This window comes from Meles meles, chromosome 13 (assembly GCF_922984935.1).
Source record: "Meles meles chromosome 13, mMelMel3.1 paternal haplotype, whole genome shotgun sequence".
In the NCBI taxonomy this organism is placed as follows: Eukaryota; Metazoa; Chordata; class Mammalia; order Carnivora; family Mustelidae; genus Meles; species Meles meles.
Window position 1 is genome coordinate 82355587 of NC_060078.1, and position 26809 is coordinate 82382395.

Genomic DNA, 26809 nt, shown 5'->3' on the forward strand with positions numbered 1-26809 from the left:
ACATCTGGGCAGCCAATCTGGGGACAGAGAAAAGCGGTGGGACCCAGAGCAGGGCGGGGCTAAGATCTGGAGACTCACGCATGGTTCTCTGCCCCTCCCTGGGCTTCTCTGCTCTGTGGTTGCCTAGGAGCGACATGAACTGTGAGTTCTTATAATGGACATGTCATAGGGAATACCGGAAACCCATGAAAAGTTTTCAGGAAGGAAGTAAAAGTGCAGCAACATTAGATGCCAGGATGAGAAATTATTTCAATCCCAAATTCTGCAGCAGAAGCATCTCCCTGTTGCTTTAAACATGATCAAGCAGGTGGGTCTGGAACCCACCTTGGGAGAAAGGGGAACAGATGTGCCAAAGACCCCTCTGGCTGAGCAAAGATTTTGAGCTTCCCATTTCCTAGGCTGTTGCCTTGTCTGGCTCTTTTAAGAAAGATATTTATGTCCATTTTTTAAAGTAATGTTATCAAATTCAGCAACTTCATTACACTGGGACATGACAACTCACGATTAATTTCTATCCAGCAAGTCCTGATTGACTGCTCAGTCCTAGTCGAGAGCTCCAGCTCCACAGTGAAGTAACAAGTAACAAGCACTGGTTCGGAACGAGGGTCGTCCTCGCTCTCTGGGGTCCTAGCAACTGCCAGCGGATGGCAAACTGACTAGGCCCCACACCCTCTGCATTGTCAAAACCTGGAACCATCTTGTATAGGCTGACCCCTGTACCCTGACACTGGTACGGGGTACCACCAATCCAAGAATTCCCAGTGACAGGGGATTCAGGAATCTGTCATCAATACAGGTCTCAATCCAATAGTGACATCCTGGGGAAGACTTGGCTTTGACTCTGCTTTCTGCTGGCTGTTCACTGTACTGCCTTCCCATAAGACAGCAACAATTTTTGCCCTGAGGACAAAGTAACAAGAGGGCCCTGTGTGGTCTACACTAGGGAATCTCTGTGGCATTACCAGACACTTCTCTTTAGACACACACTCTGTAAGAGCTTCCCTTGGCCCCTTGAATACAAATTCTCTCCCTGACTACAGGGCCTCTGCACATGCTGTTTCAGCTGCAAAGCATGTTGTTTCCTTGGTCCTCTTCTGGATCTTGGCTCACATGGCCTGATCATGGGAGTGTCTGTAGACACCCATCTCAAAAACAGCTTCCTGTTTTTTTAAGATTTTAGAGGCACTCCCGTCCTTCAGCACATGCACCTTGGACTGTAAATCTACATGAATTCATGTGAACCTATAATTGATGTCTGCTTCTGCCCTAGATACTAACCACTCTTAGAATAAAATTATTTAGCCTTGCTTGCCAATGTATTCTTAGCTTCTAGTATGGGCCAGACATATAGTAGACTCTCAATAAATATTTATTGGAAAAAGAAAAAAGGGATGGAAGAATGAATGAAGGAAGGAAGGAAGGAATGAAAGCAAAGCCTCTTCTCCGGGATAAATTCTGTGTGGTGCCCTTTGGAATCTACTCTCCTGTCTTCTTGGAGGTCACACCCCTCAAGGATCCTCATTCTGTCCTCAGTCTTCAACTCTGCCTTCCTCACATTTCTAACTATGTCCAAACCTTTCTCAAAAACAAAACCAGGGGGGCGCCTGGGTGGCTCAGCGGGTTAAAGCCTCTGCATTCGGCTCAGGTCATGATCCCAGGGTCCTGGGATCGAGCCCCGCATCGGGCTCTCTGCTTGGCTGGGAGCCTGCTTCCTCCTCTCTCTCTCTCTCTCTGCCTGCCTCTCTGCCTACTTGTGGTCTCTATCTGTCAAAAAAATAAATCTTAAAAAAAAAACAAAACCAGGGGCACCTGGGTAGCTCAGTCGGTTAAGCCTCCAATTCTTGACTTTTACTCAGGTCATGATCTCAGGCTGTGAGATCGAGGCCCCCGTCGGACTCACGGCTAGGCGTGGGTCCGCTTAAGATTCTCTCTCTCCTCCTCTCCCTCTGCCCCAGCTCTCCCCTTGAAAACACAAAAACAAAACAAAACAAACAAACCAGATCTTAGAGGAGATGGCCACACTGTCTCTGTCCCATTTCCTCACCCCCCTCCAGTCCTCAGTTTACCACAATCTAGACAGAGCCGCTGTGATCTGTGTCCCCAAAATGCTTCTCACGGTGCTCTCCATTGGCCCCCTCAGTGCCCGCTCCGTGGCTGTGTCTATCCACAACCCCTGTTGGTTGCCTTTCTGAAATGCTTCTCCATTCGGTCTCCAGCTCCCTCTCCCCATCCCCTTCATGGCGCCCCGTCCTAAAGGCCCAGACCACGGCAACCTCCCCATTCTCAGCCCAGCGGCCTCCTGCCTCCACCTCATCGCCAGCCATGTTCCCATAAAGCAAAGCTGGTTATGTCCCTCCCAGCTTAAAATCCTTGAGTTTTTTCCCAGCCCACATACAGTTAAAGCTCTATTCCCAAAGACATTTTTGCAGCGTGGTTCGTAATGGCGAAGCGTCAGAGGCTTCTGAAACAGCCAACACCAGGGAATAGCTCCGTAGGTCAGAGCACACGTGTTACCGCATCCATTAACATGATAACCGTGTTCGCCGTCCGAGCCGCGGTCTCCACAGCTACAGACCGTAACAACGTGTCACGGGCAGCCTTGAATGCCGTGCTAACTTGGGTATTATTTCCTGGGTGACGGGGAAGTTTTAGTGATTTCTGAACAAGGCGAGAGAGTGCTTAATGTGCAGTAAAAGTAAAGCGAGTGGAGGGAGACCAGACGGAAAGGAGGCAATCAAGAACACTCCTTGAGAACAGAACCCTGCGATTAGGGTCAAGGACGCTAAAAGAAACATGACCCCTCACAATCATAAGGGATGTTCCAGCTCACAAAGCTCTTTTATACCCATTCCCTCCTTTTGACTACTCCCAGCACCAGCCCTCCTGGCCCCTGGGCTGGCATTCCTTCCACGCCCTCACTGCTTGCTATCCTTACAGGGGCCAGACTTACCAGCAGACACTCCGGCTGACCCCAACGGGGACACCGACAACACTGACCACAAAGGATCTCTGGGTTCCATCAGGAGCTGGAAGCTGAGCATCAGCGAGACCTGAACATCATGGATACGGTAATACTAGAACCATCCATTCACAGAAGACCAAACACTTTACAAGGCAGCTCTCACGTTCTCCTCCTTGATCCTCCCAAGTCCGGCCATAATAGCTGGGCCCTAATGAGCAAATATGCTATTGTTTTTGCTGGTTCTGTTGTTTACCAATTCGCCCTTCGAGATAGCTGAGTCCTCATTATGGACCCATAATCCCTTATCTGCAATTCTAAAATCCATAAAGCTCTGAACTCCGAGAGGTTTTTCTTCTCTGAGTTTGTAGGAAACTAATCTGAAAGCCAAACCTTACCTGAACTAACCTGAGGCTATTTATAATATTAATTTATTCCACTTAGTGTGAATATTCATACATTTTATTGCAAAAACATCAGTGAGCTTAATTACAGGGTGCTACCTCAAATCCCGCTAGAAATGTTGTGCAGCGTTACCTGCAGAAATAAAATTAAGAAATCATTGTTGAATCACATTTGGCCCCAAGAGTTCTGGGTGGAGAACTGTGGGTTGGTACAACAGACATTTAATAAACTTGCCCATCCCTGGGTTCAGGTTTTCCATATCTAGCCCCTCATCCAGTTCCCAGGAGATAGTCGGTATCTTTGCATTTTATGGATACGAGCCAGGGAGCATGGAGACATTCAGTAATTTGCTCCAGGTCACAGAGCTACTAAATGTGAGAGCCAGGACCCTCTCCAGCTAGGACATACTGTTCTCAACATTGCCTAGGTTAGCACATGTGTGTGCGTGCATGGGTGTGTGCATGCATGTGTGTGGGTGTGTAGTTCATGCATCTGTGTGTGTGTGTAGGGGTGATCAGGGCCTTATAAGCACTGAGGAAGTAAAATAGGGACCAAATGAAGAGAAAGGAAAGAAGAGAGAAGAGGAAACAGCCGGGAACTTCTAGTCTACCCAGCACCCTGCCTCCAACACCTCTTCACTCTGCCTCTGCTGGACACAAGCATGGTCTACAGAGAAAACAGAGGGGGAGATTCCAAATCTGTTTATAGCCCAAGGATCAAAGACCGAGGGTGGATTTCGGCTGGGTCTTCTCTTAAAGATGATGGCATACATTTTGGGCTCCAAAAAAAACCAGGGCCATTTCTTTTCAGCATCCAGTGTTGGCGATCCTACTAGAAGACAGACAGCACTGCACGGGGCACGCTCCAGCATGGAGTACCACTGGGTTAACACAGCCTTTGGGGGCTGGAATATCCTCTCCGTGGCTAATCTGGATGCATGATTGATCTTTGCCGGCACTGCACGTTTGTACTCAATCTTATGAATTCTCTTCTGCAACAGTAATTAACGTCAAAGCAGTTTAGGGATCAACAGTGTATTTTCTGGTTAATGCCGCTCTGCACCTATCATAACTCAAAACTGAGATGTATCACTCTGCCATGGTTCCCTCTTCATGCTTCATCTCTTCATGTTTACATCTGGTTTAACTTTTTCTAATCTAAAATAAATCAGCATGAAAAGCTTTAGATTTTTCATTTAGATTCTCAATTGCCTTTTATTATGGAGATAATATCCCTTATCTGATTGCAAATGGCGGGACTGTTCCCTTGTTAGGATCTGCAGGAAGATGCCTCCCTCTCTCCTTGCTTCTCCTTCACTTTTGTTGTCAAGGGTGGTGTCTGGTGGGGTTCTGGTTTGAAAATACAGCAAACCAGGATATAAGGAGGATGCATTATTTTGATCATTCCTCCTCTTGTGAGACTCATGGAAAGCAGCTTCCCCCAGCTGCCTAATGAGAAGTGGTCCACGGAGAGTTCACTCTCCGTTTTCCTGCTAGGGTGACTTCAGCCCCTGTCTGTTTGCAGGGATAAATGAGAACAGCAATGACGAGGCACTTGGCTGGAGATTTCTATGCAAACATCAGGCGTGGGGGGAAAATAATGCTATAATATGGGCATGTTAATTACCCAGTCACAAAGTCAAATTGAGCTGAACTATTTTGTATATCAAAGAGGTAGATTTCCCCTGCTTCCTTAAGTATTCCTTTCAGCGTGTTCTATTATGTTTCCTATCATTTGCAACATTCTTTCCTTACTCCAAAATGTGAGCTGATGAGGCCAGAAGCCGAATCCATTTCTTCTACCAGGTGGAAACCTTTTTCCTCAGGAACTGTTTGCGGTCTCTGACTACTCTCCCTCGGTTAGAGCCCCGAACTGCTTCAAGCACTACCCGGACTTCCCTTCCGAACAGCTCAGGGAGTCAGGAGGATTCCATTGCCCACTCCACCCTCTGACTCTTAACTCAATCGCTGCCATTTTTCCTCTTTCAAAAGAACAGTCACAAACAAACACAAAGGGACTAGGGTATTTCCTGTTCTTTGGCTCCTCTGTTCACGTGGAGCTCCTCCCTTGGGTCTGCTGGAGAAAGACCTTACTATCTCATACCTGTGGCTGCTGTTTGCAACCGTGTTTTTCACCTAGACCGGCAGAAAGCAGTCTAAATGGGGCCCTTTCACACCATCTCACAATTAGAGAAGGTGATGACTTTTACTTAGTGAGGAATAGCAGAATTGGGTCCTTAATGGCTACAGAACAGAATAATATCCACGGCGACTCGAGAGAGTGCTTACCATGTGCCAGGCACTGTACGAAATGCTTCACAGGCATTAAGTAATCTCCATGGCAACACCAGAAGGAAGGTACCATGATATTGCCATGCTAGAGATAAGCAACAGGCATGCCTGGGATTCTTGTTCATGATGGCATCAATGATAGGATGATAAACAGCTAAGTGTTACTGAGCTATTGCTATAAGCCCAGCTCTGTCCTGAGCCCTTTCCGTCCACCGCTTTCTTCAACCCCTGCAAATGCACGGGATGAAGGGAGGGGACTATTATTAACTCCACTTTGTACAGGAAGCAATTGATCCTGGAGAAGGTGAGAGTTCACGCAAAGTCAGGGTAAGAGTTAAGAAAGGGTAGAGTTAAGATAAAAATTTTACGTGCACCTACGTCAGGGCCTGAGCCCTTGCCTCTCTGCTGTCCCAATAGAATATGATCCATTTAATTAAGACGCCGAAAGTTGTAATGGAAACTTACTACAAGTCACACACACACACACACACACACACACACACAGACACCAGCATACTGCATGATTTCAGTTAAAGACATGCCAGACCTGGCAACAGTTCAGTGGCAGAAAGCAGATCAGTGGCTGCCGGAGGCAGAGCTGGGGGAAGGTATTGAGTACAAAGGGCACCAGGGAACATTCTGGGTCGTGACTATGCCCTACATCGTGATTCGGTGCTGGTTATGACTCTATGCATTTTTCAAAACAAAATGAACGGTACACTTATAAAATGTATGAATATTAATGTATGTAAATTGTACATAAGGCTCTATTTTTTTTAATGTATCATGAACAAGCTTTAATGTAGGTGAGAGTTTCAATTCAACACAGAGTTACTGAGAGAAATAAGACAGGGACCCTGACCCCAGAGATCTCATCATCTAGTGAAAGAGAATCACCTTATGCATTTTTTTTTTAAGAGAGAGAGCATGAGAAGGAGCAGGGTCAGAGGGAGAAGCAGACTCCCTGCTGAGCAGGGAGCCCCACGTGGGACTTGATCCCGGGACTCCAAGATCATGACCTGAGTCGAAGAGAGTCACTCAACCGAGTCACCCAGGCGCCCCACCTTATGCATTTACAAACACAAGTTAGCGCAGGACCAGCTTCACAGGTCCGAGATGCAGGCGGCACAGGGGAGCGTGTACTCAGAAGGTTTGAGGTCGCCATCTTGAATTGCTTTTAATTGTGGTAAAATATACATGGCATAAAATTTAGCATTTTAAGTGCATAACTCAGTAAAACCAAGTACATTCATCATGTTGCGTGATCATCACCACCGTCTGTCTCCAGAACTTTTCCACCCCCACAAACTGCAGACCTGTACCATTTAACACTCGTTTCCCATTCTCCCTGCCCCCATAGCCTCTGGCAGCACCAGTGTACTTCCGGTCTCCGTGGATTTCACTACTCCACGGACTTCGTGAAAGTGGGGTCAGTCAACCCCTGTCTTTTTGTGACAGCTTCTTTCACTCAGCCTCACACGCTCCAGGTTCACCCACCTAGTAGGTGGGTTTCCTTTCGCTCTGTTGGTAATGTCCTCTGATGCACACAAGGTTTTCAGGCTGATGAAGTCCAATTTGTGGACTCTGGATTTTAAAATAATCTTATCTCTGAACTTGTGTTTCGTACGTGAAATCCCAGAGGACGGTGGAGGACGCCTGTGGGCAGAAGACAGGTGCAAGGCGTGTGCTTGCTGATTTCCCTGATGCTCCAGTCACAGTGCCCAGGTGCCCCTCGCTCACAGGGTTCTAATGAGCCTACCGTGCATGGAAGCTCAACGAGACTCAAAGGGAATACAAGGTAAGCAAATCACATCTAGGATCAAATAAGCTGAATGATGACAGCCCCAAGAAGCCACGCTCCTCACTAGAAAAAGACTTAACAAATGCAGAAAGAAGGCAGCGGGTTTCTGGGAACAGGTGTGACCAAGCAACCCGACCACAGCCTCTCTTACTCACGTCGCATCCCTGTGTGAGCCGCCCGCATGTGCTGCACGCGACACCGCAGAAAGAGACAGAGAGAAGGACCCTCATAGCGCCTTTTTCTCTCAGCCCTTCCTCACCTAGCAAGAAACTGAAGGTACAGAGTGTTGGTCAAATAAGGTTATATCGGGGGTGCCTGGGTGGCTCAGTGGGTTAAGCCTCTGCCTTCAGCTCAGGGCATGGTCTCAGGGTCCTGGGATCGAGTCCTGCATTGGGCTCTCTGCTCAGCAGGGAGCCTGCTTCCTCCTCTCTCTCTGCCTGCCTCTCTGCCTACTTGTGATCTCTGTCAAATAAATAAATAAAATCTTTTTAAAAAAATAAGATTATATCATGGAATGAAATAAAAGTTTGAGTTGATTTTTGCAGTGTTTCCATTGTTCCAGGGAGAATGAGACACATACTGGCACGTATGGGATTAGTGCAATAAAAACTACCATCTTAGTGATTCCACATGAGTTAAACGCTTTTATATTTGTGCTAAAACGGCATTATGCAATATAAAGATGACCGTTAAATTCGTGGTAATAATTTAAGATCTTAATTTTTCTTTACTTAAGCCAACATTAAAGAACACATTAAAAACCACCAGGACAAATCAAGAGAAGACAGTGGAAGGAGAGAAAAAGGTACTTCAGTACCTTGAATGACTATATATCTCCCCGCCATTCTAACATAAGGACCACATGTTCCTTTGGCACTAGGCCCCACGAACTACACAGCCAAGACTGGGAAAGTGGCCATTTATCGTGGACCTCTTCCCCAGAAAATCATCATACTGTTGTTTCCTGGGTGTCTGGTAGCTAGCACGGCGGTACATGTGCCCTGGAGATACAATGAGGCATCTTCCCTGAACATGACGTCAGTGGTGAGGAACAAACAACGCCCACTGGAGCACACTGCATCTCCCCTACGATCCTGGGCCCCTCTCTGCATATCCATCAGCCTAGATCAATCCCTCTGGCACACAGGGCCCAGCTCACCATCACCTGCAGAAGGTGTCCTCCGACTCTAGGGAGCAAAGCAAAGCCACGAACCAGAACCAAGTGCCTAGAAGCCAGCAGTGTCTGGAGCTCATTAGTGAGGAGTTGAGCACCTGTGTAGCTAAAATCACGGGTTTCACGAACTCTGTGTGACCAGAGGGCTGGATCAGAGGGATCTGAGTCCTGCCAGAGAGTAGCTCTTTGGGGCTGACCGGCTCACCGCTGCCTGCCGGCTGCTTTGCTGGGAAGAAGCGTCTTGTCTTCAATAGAAAATGGCAAGCAATTTGTTGTCTACTTTAAGAAAATAATTCCCCCATTTGTCTTCAGCCCTATTTGTTTCTCTTGACAAATTATTATTCCTAAATTCTGGATGTTCTCCAACATACTTATTTTTGGAGCTGTCTTGAAGTCCTTTCTGGATGGAGAAGGGATATAAATTAGAACCCCAGAGAGAAAATTAGATAATGTCTCTATTTGGAATTTGATTAATGAAAAGGGTAATGAAACAAGGGACCTCCATTTTGGACCTTCACTTGGGCTACCTAAAGCCAAGGTCTATCTGTTGATCACGGCAAATGAGGGAGGCTGGAGGGAGCCTGGAGGGAGCCTGATATAAGCATGGAATCGAATCAGAGGCAGATCCCTTATGTGTACAAGGTCAGCAACCATCACTCATAATGGCTTCAGATTTTCATCTCAAACACATCTCACACTTTTGTGTATCCATATTCATCCATGGATGCATCCACTCACACATGTGTCCCACAATGCTCCTAAAGGTCACCTCGTGCTGGGGGCATAGTGGTAAGCTAGAGGCAATTAAGGGCACCTGTCCTCTGGACCTCCTAGACAGAGGCTCCAACTTATATGCTTATAATTCCAAGGCCTCCTTCTATTTCCTTTTCTGCACAGATACAAAAATTTATAATACAGTGTAGGAGAATGTTAAGACAGCCCCCTAGCTTCCCACCCCTCGGTGCATATGCCCCATACATTCTCTCTCCTTTCAGTGTGAGCAGAGCCTGTGAGTGCAATGGGCTCTCACTTCCACAATTAAGTTATATTTTCTGGCAGAAGGGTTTTGCCTGTGTAATTAAGGATGCTAACCAGCTGATGTTGAGTTAATCAAAGGAAGATGATACCAGGTGGGCTTGACCTAATCAGGTGTCTCTCCAAAAGAAGTCCAAGAGATTCAAAGCAGCAGATTGTCCTTTTGGCCATGAAAAAATTAAGCAAACATGTTGCAAACTGCCTATGACTGGAGTCACGTGGCAAGGACCTGAGGACAGTTTCCAGGAGCTGAGAGTGCCAGTTGAAGGCCACCTACAAAATGGGGACTCAGTCCTCCAGCCACAAGGAACTGAGTGTGAACAATCGCCAGTGATGTTGGAAGAAGGCCCTGAGCCTCGCAGCCTCATGTGACACCTCGGCTCAGCCTGCAGAGACTTCAGCAGATGGGCCAGCTAACCCACACCAGGATTTCTGACCTACAAAACTGTGAAATAAAAAATAGATGTCACCTTAAGCCAATTATATAATTTGTCTTATAGGAATAGAAAAATCATACAGATAGCCTCTGCCAGATTGCTTTCCCCTTTTCTCCTAGTCCATCAGAGCTGAAACAATTCTACACTAAAATGATATTATCTCAGCCATAAATAAATAAGGAAACTGCCTCAGTTAATTATGTAGTGTGATCACAAAGAAACAAACATATTCCTTGCACCAGAGAATGCTGGTTGATAACTCAGTGACCAACACTGGGAAACATGGAAATATATACTATTTAACACAGCTTGAGCCAAGTTTTTTTTTTTTTTTTAAGATTATTTATTTATTTATTTGTCAGAGAGAGAGAGAGAGAGAGATATCACAAGCAGGCAGAGGTGGAGAGAGAAGCAGGCTCCCTGCTGAGCAGAGAGCCGGATGCGGGACTCGATCCCAGGACTCTGAGATCATGACCTGAGCCGAAGGCAGCAGCTGAACCCACTGAGCCACCCAGGCGTCCCTTGAGCCAAGCTCTTTATGTGTACTTGACAAGCAATGCTTTGACATATGTCCCATTACATTTGGAAAATGTTCAGCCATTATTTCTCCAAAACATTTTTCTACCTCCCCACTTTCTGAGATTCTAATTATATGTATGTTGGATCTCTTGATATTATTGTCCTGTAGGTCACTCGGGGTTGGTTCTCTCTCTCACTCTCTCTTCCCTTCCTCTCCTCTTTCTCTTTTTCTCTTCCATTTAGAAATTTCACTGATCTTCTCTTCTGTAACATCCAATTTCCTGTTAATCCATCTTGTAAAATTCCTCCTTCAGAGAGTCTTTTTCTTTCTTTTAAGTTCTATTTGGTTCATTTTTATATCAACCATATCTTTCCCCATCATGGTAATATCTTCCCTTAAACCCCTGAATTTAAAGGCAAAACCACAGTTTTATAATAGCTTTTTAAAAAATCCTTGCTTTTTAATTCCATCATCACTGTATTTACAAATCTGTTTTTATTAATCATGATTTCTCCTGGTTAAGAATCATACCTTCCTGGGGCGCCTGGGTGGCTGAGTGGGTTAAGCCGCTGCCTTCGGCTCAGGTCATGATCTCAGGGTCCTGAGATCGAGTCCCACATCGGGCTCTCTGCTCGGCAGCGAGCCTGCTTCCCTCTCTCTCTCTCTCTGCCTGCCTCTCTGTCTGCTTGTGGTCTCTGTCAAATAAATAAATTAAATCTTAAAAAAAAAAAAAAAAGAATCATACCTTCCTGTTCCTTTGAGTGTCTAGGGAACTTGGTCTGGATGTTAGATATTTTTTAATTTCATATTCTCGCTTGCTGAATTTTACTGTAATCCTTTAAAGAGTGTTGAACATTGTTTTGGCAATTAAACCACCTGTGGAAGAACCTGATTCTTTCAAGAATTGTTCTTGTTCTTAAAATTCTTACGGGATGGATATAGAGTAGCCTTTACTCGAGGCCTAGTTTAGCATCCTTCCAAGGTGCGACCCTTCTAGAATCTCTACTGAATTTACCCTCTACTCAGTGAGGTCTTTCTATTCTGGATGGTGAGCAACTTAAATGACCCACGGCCCTGAGTGAGCTCCGAGAATTGTTCACGTTATTGCTTTCCAGCAACTGCACTTGCCCTGTCAGCTGTTCTGTGTCTGGCCTCATGGTACAAATGAATATTTAGCCATAGACCCAATTTCTGAAACTCCTTCTCTGCCTGGCTCCCTCCTCTCTGGTGCGGTGCCCTGCAAATGTCAGCTGTGATTCTAGAGACCACTGGGTCCTACTTAGGTATGGTCTTCTCATGCCGCCCCCAGGAGTTGCCGATCCTTCTGCCTGGAATGCCTTCTCCTTCTCCTTCTCCACATGTGTCCCATATTCCCACCTTTCTTCCCAGTCATGTAAAACTCCCAACTTTCCATGAAAAACATGCCCAGATGTCCCCTTCCCTGAGCAGCCTTGCCGAGTCTTCTGGGCCTACAGCTCAGTGTAGACGCCCTGACTGGCACTCCCTGGGATGCCGGCCTCCCTCCCCGGATGACAAGCAGAGCCGAGAATCCTGCCTTTTGGACCTCCATGTCCCCAGGACCTAGCGCAGTTCCTGACACAGAGTAGGTCCTTGATAATTTTTTTTAAGTCAGCTTTAATCCTTCTGCTCCACAGCAAGGGACGACAACATGGGACAGCACAGACGGTGGGAAGCAAGGACCCATGTGGGACCCAAGGACCAGGAGGAGGCGCTTGGTACAAGAACTACGGGAAGGAAATCTTCCTGAAGCAGACGGAGAGACAAGTCAGAACAGGGGTATCACGGCCTCTCACCGTCCGATCCTGGCACAGATGGCTTTGTCTACAGCCAACCCTGAACAGCCCTGGTTCCCTGTTGCTGCTGTCAGGACAAGGGCTGCTCCCCTGTCTCCCCAGGCCCCAGCACCACGCTGGAAGCACAACCTCAGATGAGGACATGACTGAGACGGACCCTCCTTCCGCCGCTCCCTCGTCCCCATGTAGCCTGCTCCAGGGATCGAGCCTCACAGAACTTTCTCTTTGGAAAAATAGGGCTCATGTGCTTCACACAGCTGTGGTGAGGATCAATGAGGCAATTCAGGGATCGAACAAGAGCCCCTTTTGTTCCATCTCTATCTCTCAGCTTTCCCGGCACACAGTGGCCCAGCCACTCTCCTCTCTGACCATGCCTCCCCTCCCCCTCCCCATGCCCCCTTGGCTCTGACTTTCTCAACACAGGCCCGTCATTCTGTCTTTGCTGTCATCTTCTCCTTGGTTCATGCTTTTGGAAAATAACCGTCTGGACGTTCCAGATCGAGGTTTTAGACCTGCATCAGAATGACCTGGATTTCGTGTTAAAAACAGAAATTTCTGGATCCCACCCTTCCCAGAGCCCAGGGCTCTACATACCTAGACCATTCTCCTGAGGATTCTAAAGGACACTAAAGTATGAGGGCCATTCACACCTTCCCGGGGGGTGGTAAACTCCTTTATATCTTTGTGCGTCTTCCAAGGGAGGGTGCGTCTTACATGGAAAAAAATGTCCTGTTAATACTTCTTGCCTTCGCTCCGACTTTCTCAGGCAGGAACCGGATGTGGAAAAACTCACGTTCTCAACAATCCCTTCTCAAAGGTGGACTTTGCAGCTGACCATAGGAACTAGGTGGGTTCTAACCGGGAACCATGCACTCAGCTCAGGGCCAGTTTGCTGACTAATGTCTGAGTTGCTTGGGAAATGGAGATTACCCAGAGCCAAGAGCATAGACAGTCACAGGTCCCTGTCTCTTGGCACTCTGAGTGTGAGGAAGGAGGAAAACAGATGTTCACACCAATTTAAACAGGACTACATGTCCAGAAGCAGCATCCTTAAAGCCCGGGTTACAATTAGCTTGGTCCCAGGGGCCATGTCTCTGTGCCACGGCATTAGGGCAGGGTTGGGGATGGCAGAAAAAGGTATATTGGAACTTGAACAGCAGCAACCCACTCTTATGAGATGCTGCCTCTGCCGGGCCTGAGGCTGTGCCCTTTGTAGAGATTCTCTCCCTTAATCCCTGCACCAAACCAGGAGGTAGATACCATCCTGGTTCACATGAACACAGATGGGGAAACTAAGGCTCAAAGTGGTCAAGAAACTTTCCAAGGTCACTCACCTAGCAACTGGGGTCACTCACCCCAGAAAGATGCAACCCAGTGCCCTCACTCTTAGGCACATCGCCACCATTCACCTGCCATAGCTCCTCCTTTGGTTTGGCTGAAAGGTGACATGGGTCCCCACCCATGCCCAACGTGCTGAGGGATGCTGGCCGTAACAGGGTCAGACTGAACTCAAGAGACTACAAGTGTTCAGGATCGAGCTCAATGTCACCCACAACAAAACATTCAGAGTGCAGCTAATCTGGAGACCTCAATCCCCAGCTGTGCCTCCTGAGGCAACAAAACCAGTTTCAGTCCTCTGACCGCCTTGTACCTCTTGAGAACCCTGCCCTCTGACGTCCAGCCTCCCACTGACCCAGGCAGGGAGGGGCTGGAAGAATGTGGCCAGTGGGCAGCACTGAGACCTAAGAGTGGTTGTTTCATCTTTTGCCTCTTGCACTTGCTCACTCCAATAGCAAGAAAACATTCTGCAAAGCCCAGAGTGGCATCTCTTGACCCTGGTGGGACATCAAACCTGCCCACGGAGCTACTTCTCCTTCCAGATATGATGGAACAGACAGATGAAAGCTAGGAAGCCATGGTGTCCAGACACCAAATGAAAAGCAACAGGGGACTGCGATCCTGGAGGGAGGGGACGTGAGAGAAGGGAGCCCTATAACTGTCCCCACCAAAAGGCAGTTTTCAGGCTGCAGAGCATAAAGGGGAAGATCAAGAGAGCCTGGTGTCTCACTGAGCAGAGAAGGCAGAGATCAGGAACTGGAGAAGCTGAGCCAGCTACAATTTGGGACTAAATACTGAAGAGGAGTGAAAGAGAGTTCTAGCAACCAGCAACGGGTCCCTCCAGGCTTTAGCTGAATACTGGTTTTCTCATGCTTAAGAGAAAACTGCAGAAGACCAGAGAAAGAACTACCAGAAAGTAGTAGGTCAGACACATCTGAGACCTTACCCAGAGCTGGAAACAGTTCATGTCCCCTTAGCTCTGGTGGACAGATCTCGCATATGTGGGGCATTAAGTAGACCCTCACAAGGGTCATGCCTCTACAGTGGGGCTAAATTAGCCCTCGCCCAGGGCTTCTCGGCCTCCACACTGTGAACATTTCAGGTGGGGCAATTCTTTGTCGGTGGGGGCAGAAGACTGCCCTGAGCCCAGGAGTACAGTCTTCAGTGCCCCGGGCCTCTCAGTCCGCAGCAGCAGCGTCTTCCCCACACGGTCACAACCAGGACTCCAGACTTTGCCAAACATCACCTGGGGCCAAAATCCTCATTTACAGAAAACTAACACCCTAGACCAAAGTGCTAAAAAGTCAGCCTCAAAAAGGATCAGACTGTTTTCAAGTAACTTCACCTCATGCCAGGACCCAGTTCAATGCTCTTTAAAGGAATACAGCGAAATCACACTTGCGCTCTGGGTCCCATTGGCCTTGGCTGGGCTGTAGGCCTATGTCGGTTTTAAAAGTTCATCATAAGGAAAGAACCCAAATGTCTATTGACAGAGGAACAGATTTTTTTTTAATGTAGTATATACACGCAGTGAATATTATTCAGGCTTAAATACGAAGAAGCTCCTGTTATTTGTGACCTTATGGATAAAACTGGAGAACATCACATTCAGTGAAATAAGCCTAGCGTAAAAGGACAAACAGTGCTTGATTCCACTGACACGAGGTAGCTAAACTAGTCAAAACCTTAGAAGCAAAAAATAGACTGGTGTTTGCCGGGGGCTGGGGAAGGGGAAATGGGGAGGTTTTGCTCAGTGGGTGTAGAGTTTCAGTTATGGGAGCTTAACACGTCCAGAGCTCTGACGTACAACACAAGTGCCCGTAGTTAACACCATGGGATTACACACTTTAAAGTATGTTAAGGGAACAGACCTCAGCTGAGCATTCTTACCAACAACAACAAAAACAAACAGAAAAGTAACACGCACAGAACACAGGGAATGTTCAGAGGTGATGGGTCTGTGTAGCGCCTTGATTGTGGTGATGGTATCATGGGTGTGTGCATAAGCCAAACTCAACAAAATGTATACATTAAATGTGTGCAATTTTTGCAAATCAAAAAAATACAAAATAACAGTTTGCCATGATTCTTACAGTCAGCCAGAATGGAGCAGCACTGCCCAATCCAAAGGGGAGAAAAAAAAAGGATGAGTAGGAAGGAGAGAGAGAAATGATGTAAGTCCTGGAAAATGTCAAAAAGCACAGCTAAAAGGTGATTATTACACACAGAAACTTTCTCTGGCTCATCCGATGATGAAATGTATTAGAAACTATCACCTAAGAGAAGACAGATAGATGAGACTTGACTTGCATGCCCCAGCCTGTGCCCAGCATCAGAAAGTTCTCAGCAATCAACCAGGAGGTGCCGGCTCATAGCCACACTCCGGGAGACGCAAGCACATCTCTGAATTCCACGTGGTTTCGCTCCGTGGAGCGATGGAAACACCATCCCTGCGCGGCTTCAGAAGGACTCTGGGGATGTGGCCGTGTTTGCAATGTGGGCAGCGGCCAGGACTCGAACAGATCTGTGCCCCATTCCTCAGGTCTAGCTATTTTACTGTCTGAAGTTTATCAGATATCTACCTGTGAGGGGAGAGAAAGGCCCTTAGCACACTGTGTTTTTAATAGTTTGGGGTCAGCGGACCCCTTCGCAAACAAGGACCTTCAGCACCCTGGTTGCCATCTGCCTCCCATCCTACTTCTGTTTCACACAACAGGTCTGGTGTCCCATTAAAGGTCTGCCATTCTTCTAAAAGACAATTCAAGTAAGGGAATGAGTACAGTTGGACCGCCCCTGGGACAGAGTTAGGCCAAATCACCTTTCACATCCGATGAGAGGCAGCATCTCCAAGCAGTTAACAGGGCCCAGGACTAGTCCACAGTTTTAGAGAAATGCCAGTTTTAGACATTAAACTCAACTCAAGTAGATTTGTAGGTCCTCCTGGGAGGGACTTGAAATTCATAAGGTTTTTACAGAAACAAAATTTCCAAAACTCACTTTCACTGGAGAACCATCTAGTTTCGTTAACTAGTACCTTTGTGCATTGAGAGTTCATTTAGTGACGTTGTTCATTTCTCACCCATCAGGTTCTCTATGGTCACAGCCCAGGCAGGTTAACCCGTGGCCTTGGAGCTAGTGAGAGAGAAGGGATCACCGGGGCCAAGTCTAACAGGGCCCCCAGGCTGTTAATTGGGCTCTATCATCAGTTCAGCTTGGAAACTGAGCAGGAAGTTAACTTCTTCCTGGTATTCCTAATCTAAATGGTGCTGACATGCCCCAGTGGGAATAATATGGATAGCTCAATGGACACAGAATATTTTAAATTTTAAAATGTTTGCTTCTAAAAGAGCAGAGCTCAGAAGTGAGAGGGAAAGGAGGCACAAGTAGATGTTGGTTTTCCAACTTGGCCTGCCCTTGAGCCAAGTGGGCCCTGTCTAGACTACTTCCCAAATCACAGACAGAGGACCGCCCAGCTGAGGGCCTGAGTGCCACGGGAGGGTCTCAGACTCATTTTAACATAAGAATTAAGACAAGAATTAAGACTCCAAGTTGCCATCAAGCAGCAGGCACCCAACTTCCACTTGTTGACTATAACTGGTAGTTGGGGGTGGGGGAGGGGCCACACAAAAAGACAGCTGTGACTATCAGCATACTTGAAGCTTTTTACAATCTCCTGCAAAGATGTACTTTTCCACATTGCCATCTTCACTGTTGCTATGGGAATAAATGAAGTTTTATTCATTTAAAAAAATGGGGACACAAGAGCTGCTCTTTGTCATTTAAGGTTTAAATTGGAGCCATGAACACTTCTATAAAATGCAAGACGGTATAATTCAACAAGTTTTACTCTCTCGGGAGGATCGAAAACTAACCTGAATGGAAATTATACAATGATAAAATTCTGTCCCATCCGATTAATTACTTGTGAATAATAATATCTCTGGTTTCTTTCAATTATATTCTAATTGCACACCTTTTGCTCTGGTTGATTGGGCAATGAACTAATGAACAATTATTACTGAATTTAATTAACACCATTATTTCTGTGGCCTTTATATCTCTGTTGTGAACATGGAAATTCACAATCCCAGGGCTGGAACTGGAAGAGGCCAGCCTTGAACCCTGCAGAACAGGTTCTCGCATTGCCCTGGAATAAGGAAGCCCAGCGTGGGGGACCAGAGATCTGGAGTCTCTGCCAGCATTCATGCCGAAGGCTCTCCCAGCAACAGCATCAACATTCAGAAAGGTTACCGTTTCAAAAACATTAGCAATTTATATGCTACATTTTCCCAAAGAGATAGGTAAGTGAGCTATACAGGACTCAATTACAATGACATTCATAATTTATTCCATATACGACAAAGAGCTGGTCAGATTTCATGTGTGTTTACTCTGAAGGATAACTGCTGGGTGACTAAGCCTAGCCGCAGCATACAAATATGTCTGAGTGATATGTTTATCTCACTTTGACATTCTAAACTCCGAAGTTCCCCCACCACCACCACAAAGTAGCTTCTGTTGAAAAATTAGAACTCACTCGCAAAAAAGAAAAGCCCATTCTTACAGGCCTACTTATTTTAATTCGATCAAGGCAAGTCACAGATAATTTTTCTACATAACACGTCTGGAAACAAATGGGAGTTTGTTTTTAAAGACAGATGATTACAAACTCACAGAGCTAGGAACATTTAACTGGCAAGAAACATACTGCTGTTCCCAAATGTGGCTACAAATTAACTAGGCAGTCGCTACTGAATGTTTGCAAATGCACGTGTGTCATGTGTAAGTGACATTCATCTGACAGGCTTCCCCCACCCCCTATTTCAAAAACGGAGAGAAGAGATGAAAATGTCCTTTCCAACTTTGTTGGGGGAACACGACAAACAGATGGTTAATTCACGGGACCAGCGAAAACACCTGAACTGTCTGGTGAGAAGCGGCTCCATCTCCCCGAATTGGGTTGTGTACCCCCTGCTCCCTGCCCGGGTTCGGCCATACCTCACAGCAGCTAGCTGTCTGCTCAGCTGTCTTCAGGCCTTGATACACACGGATGATGCAGACTTTGGCTGTTCTCTGGGAGGGAAAGCAGTTGCTCTTCACGAAATCCATGACCATCACATGGTTTTTCAACTCGGTGCTAAATGTTTTGATCTGAAAAGTCCGGGGCACGACCGTTTCCGTGTGGCGGCCAGTGGACCCCTTCTGATGAGTTTTTGCAGGAATTCCGGAGTGCCGCATGATACTCGGAATCTTGTGACTTCAGCCAGGGAGCCTGGCAGACACAATTTTCTTTGTTGAATCCAGGTATCGAGTGCAGCAGGAGGGACTTGGGAAGGGCCCTCGCTAGGACCTCGCCTAGTGGTTTCCAAGTCCAGAGCTGTTTTTTTCCCAGATCCCAGCTGCCAACCGGGCGGGATGTGTATATGTGGAAACCTCAGGAATGACCTTTACGTGCCATAAAAATACTGTCTGGCTGCTGTCCCTCCGTCTCCAGCGCTTCTACCTCTGTTCTCAGGTCACTCAAAGTCGTCTCTGATTTCAAAGACACATTTCTCCTTCCCGCTGTATTCAAGTTCTGCACGTGGCGTTTGCCCGTGACCGTGAGGGTCAATATACGTTCTGTGTCAGACCCCTCAAATCCAGATGAATTATTTACTGGGCTCTACAAAGGAGCCAGGAGTGATCACTGCTGCTTTTTAGAATTCCTGCTTTTTCTTGCCAAGGCTGAAAGGAGTGAGGGCGGACTCCCGTGGACACAAAGAGTGACCTCAGCCCTGGAGAAGATAAGAAACACATTCAAGTGAAGAAGAGAGCCTGACACAAAAGGAGGGATGGCTGCAAGCAGGCACGGAAAGCAGGGCTCTGTTAGGAAGCGCTGTGTCCAGAGGGCGGGGGTGTGGGGGGGGCGGGGCGGGGGGAAGCACTAGCTTCATGACGGCTCTGGCCCCAAGACAACCATGCAAAGTCCCGTCACCATGCTGAGCCTCAGTGTTGCAGGAGGAAAATTGGAATAATCATACCTGCCGCTCCCAGGTACATCAGGAGGGCCAGGTGAGTGAAATAGCAAAGAAAGAGCCGTGTGTCATACATCACAGAGGCAGCATTTCCAAGGTCTGGTTGCCTGTCTTCTGCCCAACCTACTCTGCACAGTTCACCTGATGCCGCCAATGTCGCAGGGATGGACACGATGCTGAGAATCATTGGCTTGTGAATCATTTGGAAATGCAGGTGCGTGATGTGCTCCTATTCATTTCATTTCACGTTTTGCTACCATTTCTGTTAACCCAGTAATTTAGAGGGTGAAAATTACAAGCCTGGGATCAAGGGCTGGGCCAGGAGAAAGCTGATGACAGGCTCGGTGGCCGTGTTCCGAGGCCTCATACAGCACTCTCCTCTGCAGATGACTCCCTCTTGGCTCTCAGCACTGTAGCCCCTTGAACGATGCCCCCGCCCCACTCGAAAGCTGGGGCAGAGGCGGGGGAGGGGGGAAAGAGGCTAAATGAGGAAGTGCCTCCAAATCCGTTTCCTGAAACAGGCCAACAGTCCCTGGCCCAGAACCACACCCGCTCCTGCTCTAGTCAGCAGCTAGGACCTGGACAGGGAATGCTGAACATCCACCTTTTGAGGCAATGGGAATGCTGAAGCTGAGAACAAAAACAAAGGAGAGGGAGAGACTTCAGAGAGAATTGAGGCCAACACTCTCGTTCCAGTGTTTGGACATGAGACCCACAGTCATTCGCTGTGATCCACACAGTGAAGTGGGGCTTCCTGCTCCTTAAACAAAACACAGTCTGTTCTCCCTGTGGTTCTCCCAGGACGTCAAGGACATTGTCAAGACCCAGGGGATGGCAGCATGTTCCCACGGCAAGAGCAGCACACCAGGGTTCAAGCCTGAGAGCCATGTTGGACACTCCCCAGTGAGTTACACCATGGGGCACCATCTTCAATTTGGAAGCTCTGTGATAAAGACTGCCAGGGAAGAAATTTGAGCAATAAAGAAATAAGATTAAACAAGGACGCCAAGAGAAGAGGGTATCCACTTGGCTCTTTGGGGGCTGTGAAGGCTATTGCCTAGGTCTAGATGGTCCCCATTTGAACCAGCTCCTGCTGATGCCTGTCTCCAACCAGCAGTTCCTTCAAGCCAGGAAGGAAGGAAAGAAGGAAGGAAGAAAGGAAGGAAGGGAGGGAAGGAGGGAGGGAGGAAGAGAAGGTCTTTCCTATCGGCATAGCACACGGAAGGACACTGTGTAATGCAGGGCCCATGGAACTGCCCATCCCACTGCACTGAGACCCGAACCCATGGTTGGCTTGGGACCAGCCATCATGAAGCTAGTATGTCCCCTCCGACCCCCAGCCTCCACTCTATGGTTCACTGATTGTTGGCTGGCTGCTGGGGACAGCCGTATGCCACAGGCTGCATCAGCTGCAGTGTCTGGGGAGACTCCAAAGACCCCAAGGCTGTAGGTGGCTCTTCTCTCTCCCAAGGCCACAGGCAGGATCTGGGTTCCAAGCAGCCACTGCAGCCACAAGAGACAGCAATACTGTGACCTTCCATAGGTCTCCAGAATTCTTGGTCCTTAGCCCTGGAAGGAGAAGACCCGTTCCTTCATCCCACGAAGACGGAAGCAGAGGCCCGGGGGAAGGAAAGAGCACAGCTGGGGAGATGGACTCCCAAACTGGCATGTGATTACAGACAAGCCCCTCCCTTCAGCCTTCAGTTCCTTTGCCACCAAGCTCCTGGCTGCTCCATGTCGGGCCTGTCGATCCGGGTTGCAGACAGCAGCTCCGTGCCCAGGGCAGGCCTCCCAGGAAAAGTAGCAGATCCTTTGCAGGTGGAGGCCTCCTCCTGCCTGGACCACTGAGGGGGGCTGGGGGCGGGGGCGTAGGGCCGTGCAGCTCACACCTCCTGTCCAGCCTTGGACCCAGCGCTCCTCATTCTCGGCAGCGCCTCCCCCCCCCCGCCCCACAGTCTAGTCACTGCCCCACCCAAGCTCAGTCGCAAAGTCAGAAGCCCCTGCTCCCTCAGGTGCTCAGAGCGCTGGCCCTGCCACCTGGGGTGAACTGCAAACCTCCCTCTGCCTCAGTGTCCCCGTGTGTGCGAGAGGATGACAACAGGACCTTGCTCCTTGGGTTTCTAGGAAGATGGAAGGAGCTGGAACAGGTAGAGGCCTTGGGACAGCCTGGCGCCGGTCACATGCTTGGCAACCCCCAGCCATCACCACCCTGAAAGGGCCAGCACTCTCTCAAGGTAGTCAACTCCCAGACCCATTATTTTAGTAAGGCGGGAACACTGGTCGGAGGGAGCAGGGGCTGACCTCGCACCGGAGACCTGAACCCCAGGACTCCCTCCACCATGCAGTGGTGCCCAGAAGGGGGTCGGGGCTCGCCATGCCGCATTCGGGTGCAGCATGGAGACCGCACTCCCAGAGCAGACCGGGGATGAGTCCTGTGCTAGGTGGTCAGAGCGTGTGAAACATTTACGAAGTATCTATTTTTTAAAAACTGTTTAAATGCAAGTTTTCATGTGAGATAAACCAAACAAAACGAAACCCAGTGGAAGGAGGAAGTACCAGGCACAGATCCACACGGAGCTAATTCTCACCCGAGGACAGAAAGCCAGTCAGGTCTACCGTCTGAGAGAATGCACCAACACTGGGATGCCATCTCCTGGGCCCACACCACCCGAGGACGCAGAACGCTGTTCTGGGAATTCTCCCCCAACCCCACCCTATGGAGGCGGGCCTGTCTTATTAGAACGCCTTGTCTCCGACCCCACCTGGCTGCTCAGGGGTGTGCACGCAGCTGGAACAGGGCCAGTCGGGGCCCATCCGGGAGCATCTCGCATCCCGGGACCGAGCAAGAGTGGTGGCGGAGGCCACGGCACGGTGCACGCCGGTCACTGCTGGTGGAGGGGGCAGTGGTCACAGAGTGAGGCAGAGGCCAGACGCTGGAAGCATCCAGAGGGCTCTGAGCCCCGTTCCTGCCTGTGGGTCCAATGAGAGACTCTAGTATCTTTCTACTACTTTGTCCTGTAGGCTTAAGGTACTTGAATGGAGTTTCTGTCTCTTACGACCAACAGAGTTTGGGCAAAGTCCCTGAAAATTAATTCGTGTGTTAAACAAACACACACCAAGTCCTCATGGGTACCAGGCATTGCCAGCAGCAGAGACACACAGATGAAACTCACACTATTTTCACGAGGAGCTCGCTGCTCAGCAGTGGGACAGGCGGGGACAAGCAGTTCCTTCCTCCCCAGGAAGGAGGTTTGCGCCAAGCTGAGGATGACCTCCAGAGACCCTGTGAAGGACATGATAGGGCACGGAGTCTTAAAGGGTAAGGGGTTGTTGCTCGCCCCCCGTGTCTGGATCAAAGTCACCCTTTTCCCTTTCTGTTCATATATTTCGTCATAAAGCACAGGGCCAAAAATGGGGAAGCACTAACTGAAACCATATTTATTACAAATAATCATCCTCCATGGAAAACAACTTTCTGAATCCTTTGCTGTTTTTTTCCTTAAACCAAATCACTCAGTCAACTATAAAAGTTAGATCTCTGACCTTATTAATGTCCTGCAGAAATTCTATTTAATTTCCCCAAATTGGTCCCTAAGGTGGCTGACTACAACCGTAACATCATTAGCAATTGCTATCCAATGACACCACATCAACATAAACGAGGCTTGAATGTGTTCAGTGATGAAATATATGTGAAATCTCTTATTTCTCCCTTGCCCCTGACACAACACTCAGGGCTGCACAGAATGCGCAGTGAAGTATTTAAATAATGAATTATTCAAACAGAAAAGGAACTGCAGGTACCTGATGCCAGAAATTCACTCCTGTGAATTCTTAATCTGTTCTCCAATGGGATTAGCATTTACGACTATGAAAGATGTCCTAATTATGCAGTTTCAGAGTTGATTTCTGCAGGGCCTGCACAGACCTAAAAAGCATTAGGCGACAATAAACCCGGATGACTATGAATTTCTGAATTCATAATTTGGTTTTCCTTTCGGGGGTGGAGGGGAAATTTTTATTTATGGTGCTTCACTCATCAGGTGGGAGCTGAAGTTTTCTCTCTTCTCAAAGGCACCGTGCGTACCCTAAGTGGAACTAAACCATCAGTCTCTCAAAACAGAAGTGGGGAATTCAGACTTGGACAGAGGACTAATGGTGTACGTGTCCTCCTCTTTCTTCCCACCCGCTGGGGTTCTAGGACAAAACAGGAGGCTGAGAATGGCTGAGTATGGGATCTTGTACCCTTTAACCCAGTTAGGAAGAGAATGCAAGTTTGCTCGATGAACGCCATTGCCCTGAAAGTCACTCAGCAGGTGCTGGGCTAGCGCGCTGGTTATAGTGACGGAAAAGGTGTCATCATTTCCGTGGTCAGTCACAGGCACTCAATAAATATTTGTTCGGTGCATGATTGAAATGAAAAGGTATCAGCTGTCTTCCCTTACCAGCATGCCTCTTCCTTGTCTATCAGCGGAAAACTTCTTTTTCTACTTCTTTAGACAATGCTGGAAACCACAATGATTTGATACATCCGCAGCTTTCCAAGAAGTGAAAAAACCAAGGAGGAAACTGGAGGTGGTCCAGACAATATTGTCAATTCACCCCCACGGCTCGTGTTCCTCCCCCTTCAGCAAGTGATCGATAATCATTCACTTAGCACCCACTGGGGTTTCAGCTCTGCGGCAACGACTCCGATTACACAGTCAAAGCCACTTGTGAGACCAAAGCAACACACCTTTAGGGAGAGATCCTATATCCCTCCTTCAAGCTCACTGAAAGGAGTGTGCGATTTGAAGACAACGAATAGTATTTTCACATTTTCCCTCCAGTGAGTGAACAGATTTTTGAATAAAGAAAATCAATGACTTTTTAAGAAACTATCCTCGTTCTAAAGCCATGGTTTGGCAAGCAAGAAGGAGGGGTGAACATTAGGTTGAAATTTTAGGGAAACATCAAACTCAACTTGTCATTTACATCCCGGGTCAGTTTTACCCAGAAGGAACCCCTGGAGGGTTGGCCACCTGTCACTGCCCTCCACAAACGAGGGATGCCAGGCGGGGCTGGGCGCAGCAAGTGGCGGGGTCTGCTGCTATGGCCTGAGCATAGACGCTCCACTTTCTCTACGTGCACTTCTCGGAGATGCATTCATTGTCACGCCGGCACGTTTCCTCTCCAGTATGGATTAATTTTTCAATGAAAGAAAACAGAACAGGTTGAACAAATCCCTAAAATGCAGTGTTTATCAGTCACATACCCGAGCCCCACGGAAACTGCAAAACTAGCACCCTCCCGTGGTGTAGCTTCTGCCAACCTCCCAGGTCTGCTCAGCCCACATCCCTCCTCGCCGCTGGGGCAGTGAGTAGACAGCGGCTTGGGGGGCACCCAGACTCTCACGCTCAATGCAGAGTGACCAGCACCTGTGGAGACGAGGCCCAGATCCCAGGCCTCGGTTGGCATTTATCTCAAGACAATGGCTTTCCACCTATACACCCAGTTGTCAGTCTGGCTCATGTCCCGGGCTAGGTGGTCCTGGCCCAGGCAGAGGAGGGGCCTTCTTTGAGCCCCCGGAGAATCCACTTAATTGGTATGAAGGTGGTTCCCTCCCCACCGCATGTGGCCGGTTGGGTCATATTCAAACACCAGTACCAACAGCCAGTAGGGCCGATTACTGACTTCCCAAACGTTATAAAAACTGGTTCATATCCATGGCCATTTGTGCATGTCCATGCATGCGTACACGCGCACACACACATAAAGATGTATAATATTCTGTGCATTTTCTAAAAGTAAAATGGGCCCAGGACAATCTGCCTTTTTAGTCACTTCATATTGACGCAAGAATTTTCTAGGCATCTCACCCGTCCATCAAGGCATATGAGGTCATCAAACTTTGGCCTGTGAGCCAAATGTGGCCCTCGGTCAGCAGGTCCACCTGGCCAGTAGGGTCTGGGGCCAGGCAGATCCCAGGGACAGGCCTAAGAGGCACTTCTGCAAGTTCCGTCAGCAGAGACCATGATGCAGCGGGAGCTGCCGGGGCTGGCTGGCCTCCCAGCGCTCCTGACCTGGCCTTTCCAGCTTCCCGGCTGCATTCACCCCAGGTCCTCACTCACTCTAACTCCTGGGGTACACCGTCCAGTCGGCTGCCACTACAAGTGGTTTCCCAGACTCTGCTCTCAGGAGAACCCAGGCTGGGCCCAACTCCAACATACCTATGGCACTCCCTCACCAGAGCCCAGATGGCCCAGGGACCTCTTCACTGAGTGACCAGTCCCGCCCTTGACTTTGAACTCTAGTGCCCCAGACCCTTTGGCAGTGCCCATTATGCGCTCACTGGAATCAGTACAGAATCTCCAGTAGGTCCTTCTAAACATCTAGCTCAATGCCTTGCTTATAACTGAATCCCAATTAATGTTTGTTACACGCAACAGCACAGTAACAAACGAGCCTCATAGAGGAATAAGGGATAAATCCTGTGTATAAGGATATTTCCATGAGTCACCATCATGAAAAGCACCTGGGGTGACTCAGAAGTCCAGGAACGCCTTCCAGGGCACCACCTGAGGGTCTCTGTCTTTCCCCTGGGGCACCCCACTGAAGGATGTCAAACACTCCGCAGATCACAAAGACGCTGCTGCATATGCCGACCTCCAGGTTTTCCTGATTCCAACCTGTCTAACAAAACATCCAAGGGTTATTTTTAAACACAAGCCAAAGGAGTAGAAGGCCATCTTCCGTTGTTCAAAAACAGGTGAAGGGAAAGGGTAAATACAGACCGAGCAGCATTTGCCTCTATGGTCATCACTGTCGGGCATCATGGGGCATCAGTATTGGGCATCACTCCTGAGGACCACTGTTTGGCCATCACTGTTTGGACCTCACTGTTGGGCACCAGCAAAAACACAGACCCCCTAATGGGGAGCTCCTTTCTCCCACTGTTTCTCCAAATCTTGCAAGCATGGGTACCTTGAGGCTTTTCTAGACCATCCCTACTAGAAGGTGGGGCACGGTACATGTTTGTTGA

General features: G+C 48.3%; 1 protein-coding gene across 3 annotated transcripts in view; it reads right to left on the bottom strand.

The window, feature by feature from the left end:
* The window catches only part of C13H10orf90 (chromosome 13 C10orf90 homolog), a 210913-nt gene extending 191445 nt beyond the window's left edge, over nucleotides 1-19468 (bottom strand). For 2 of the 3 annotated variants that reach the window (XM_046027354.1, XM_046027351.1), the window contains exon 1: nucleotides 18773-19468. In XM_046027354.1, coding sequence (XP_045883310.1) covers nucleotides 18773-19012 — 240 coding nt within the window. In that variant the 5' untranslated portion in view covers nucleotides 19013-19468. The remainder of the gene's footprint in view (nucleotides 1-18772) is intronic. The other variant, XM_046027355.1, reaches the window with a different exon arrangement.
* Between the last annotated feature and the right edge of the window lie 7341 nt (nucleotides 19469-26809).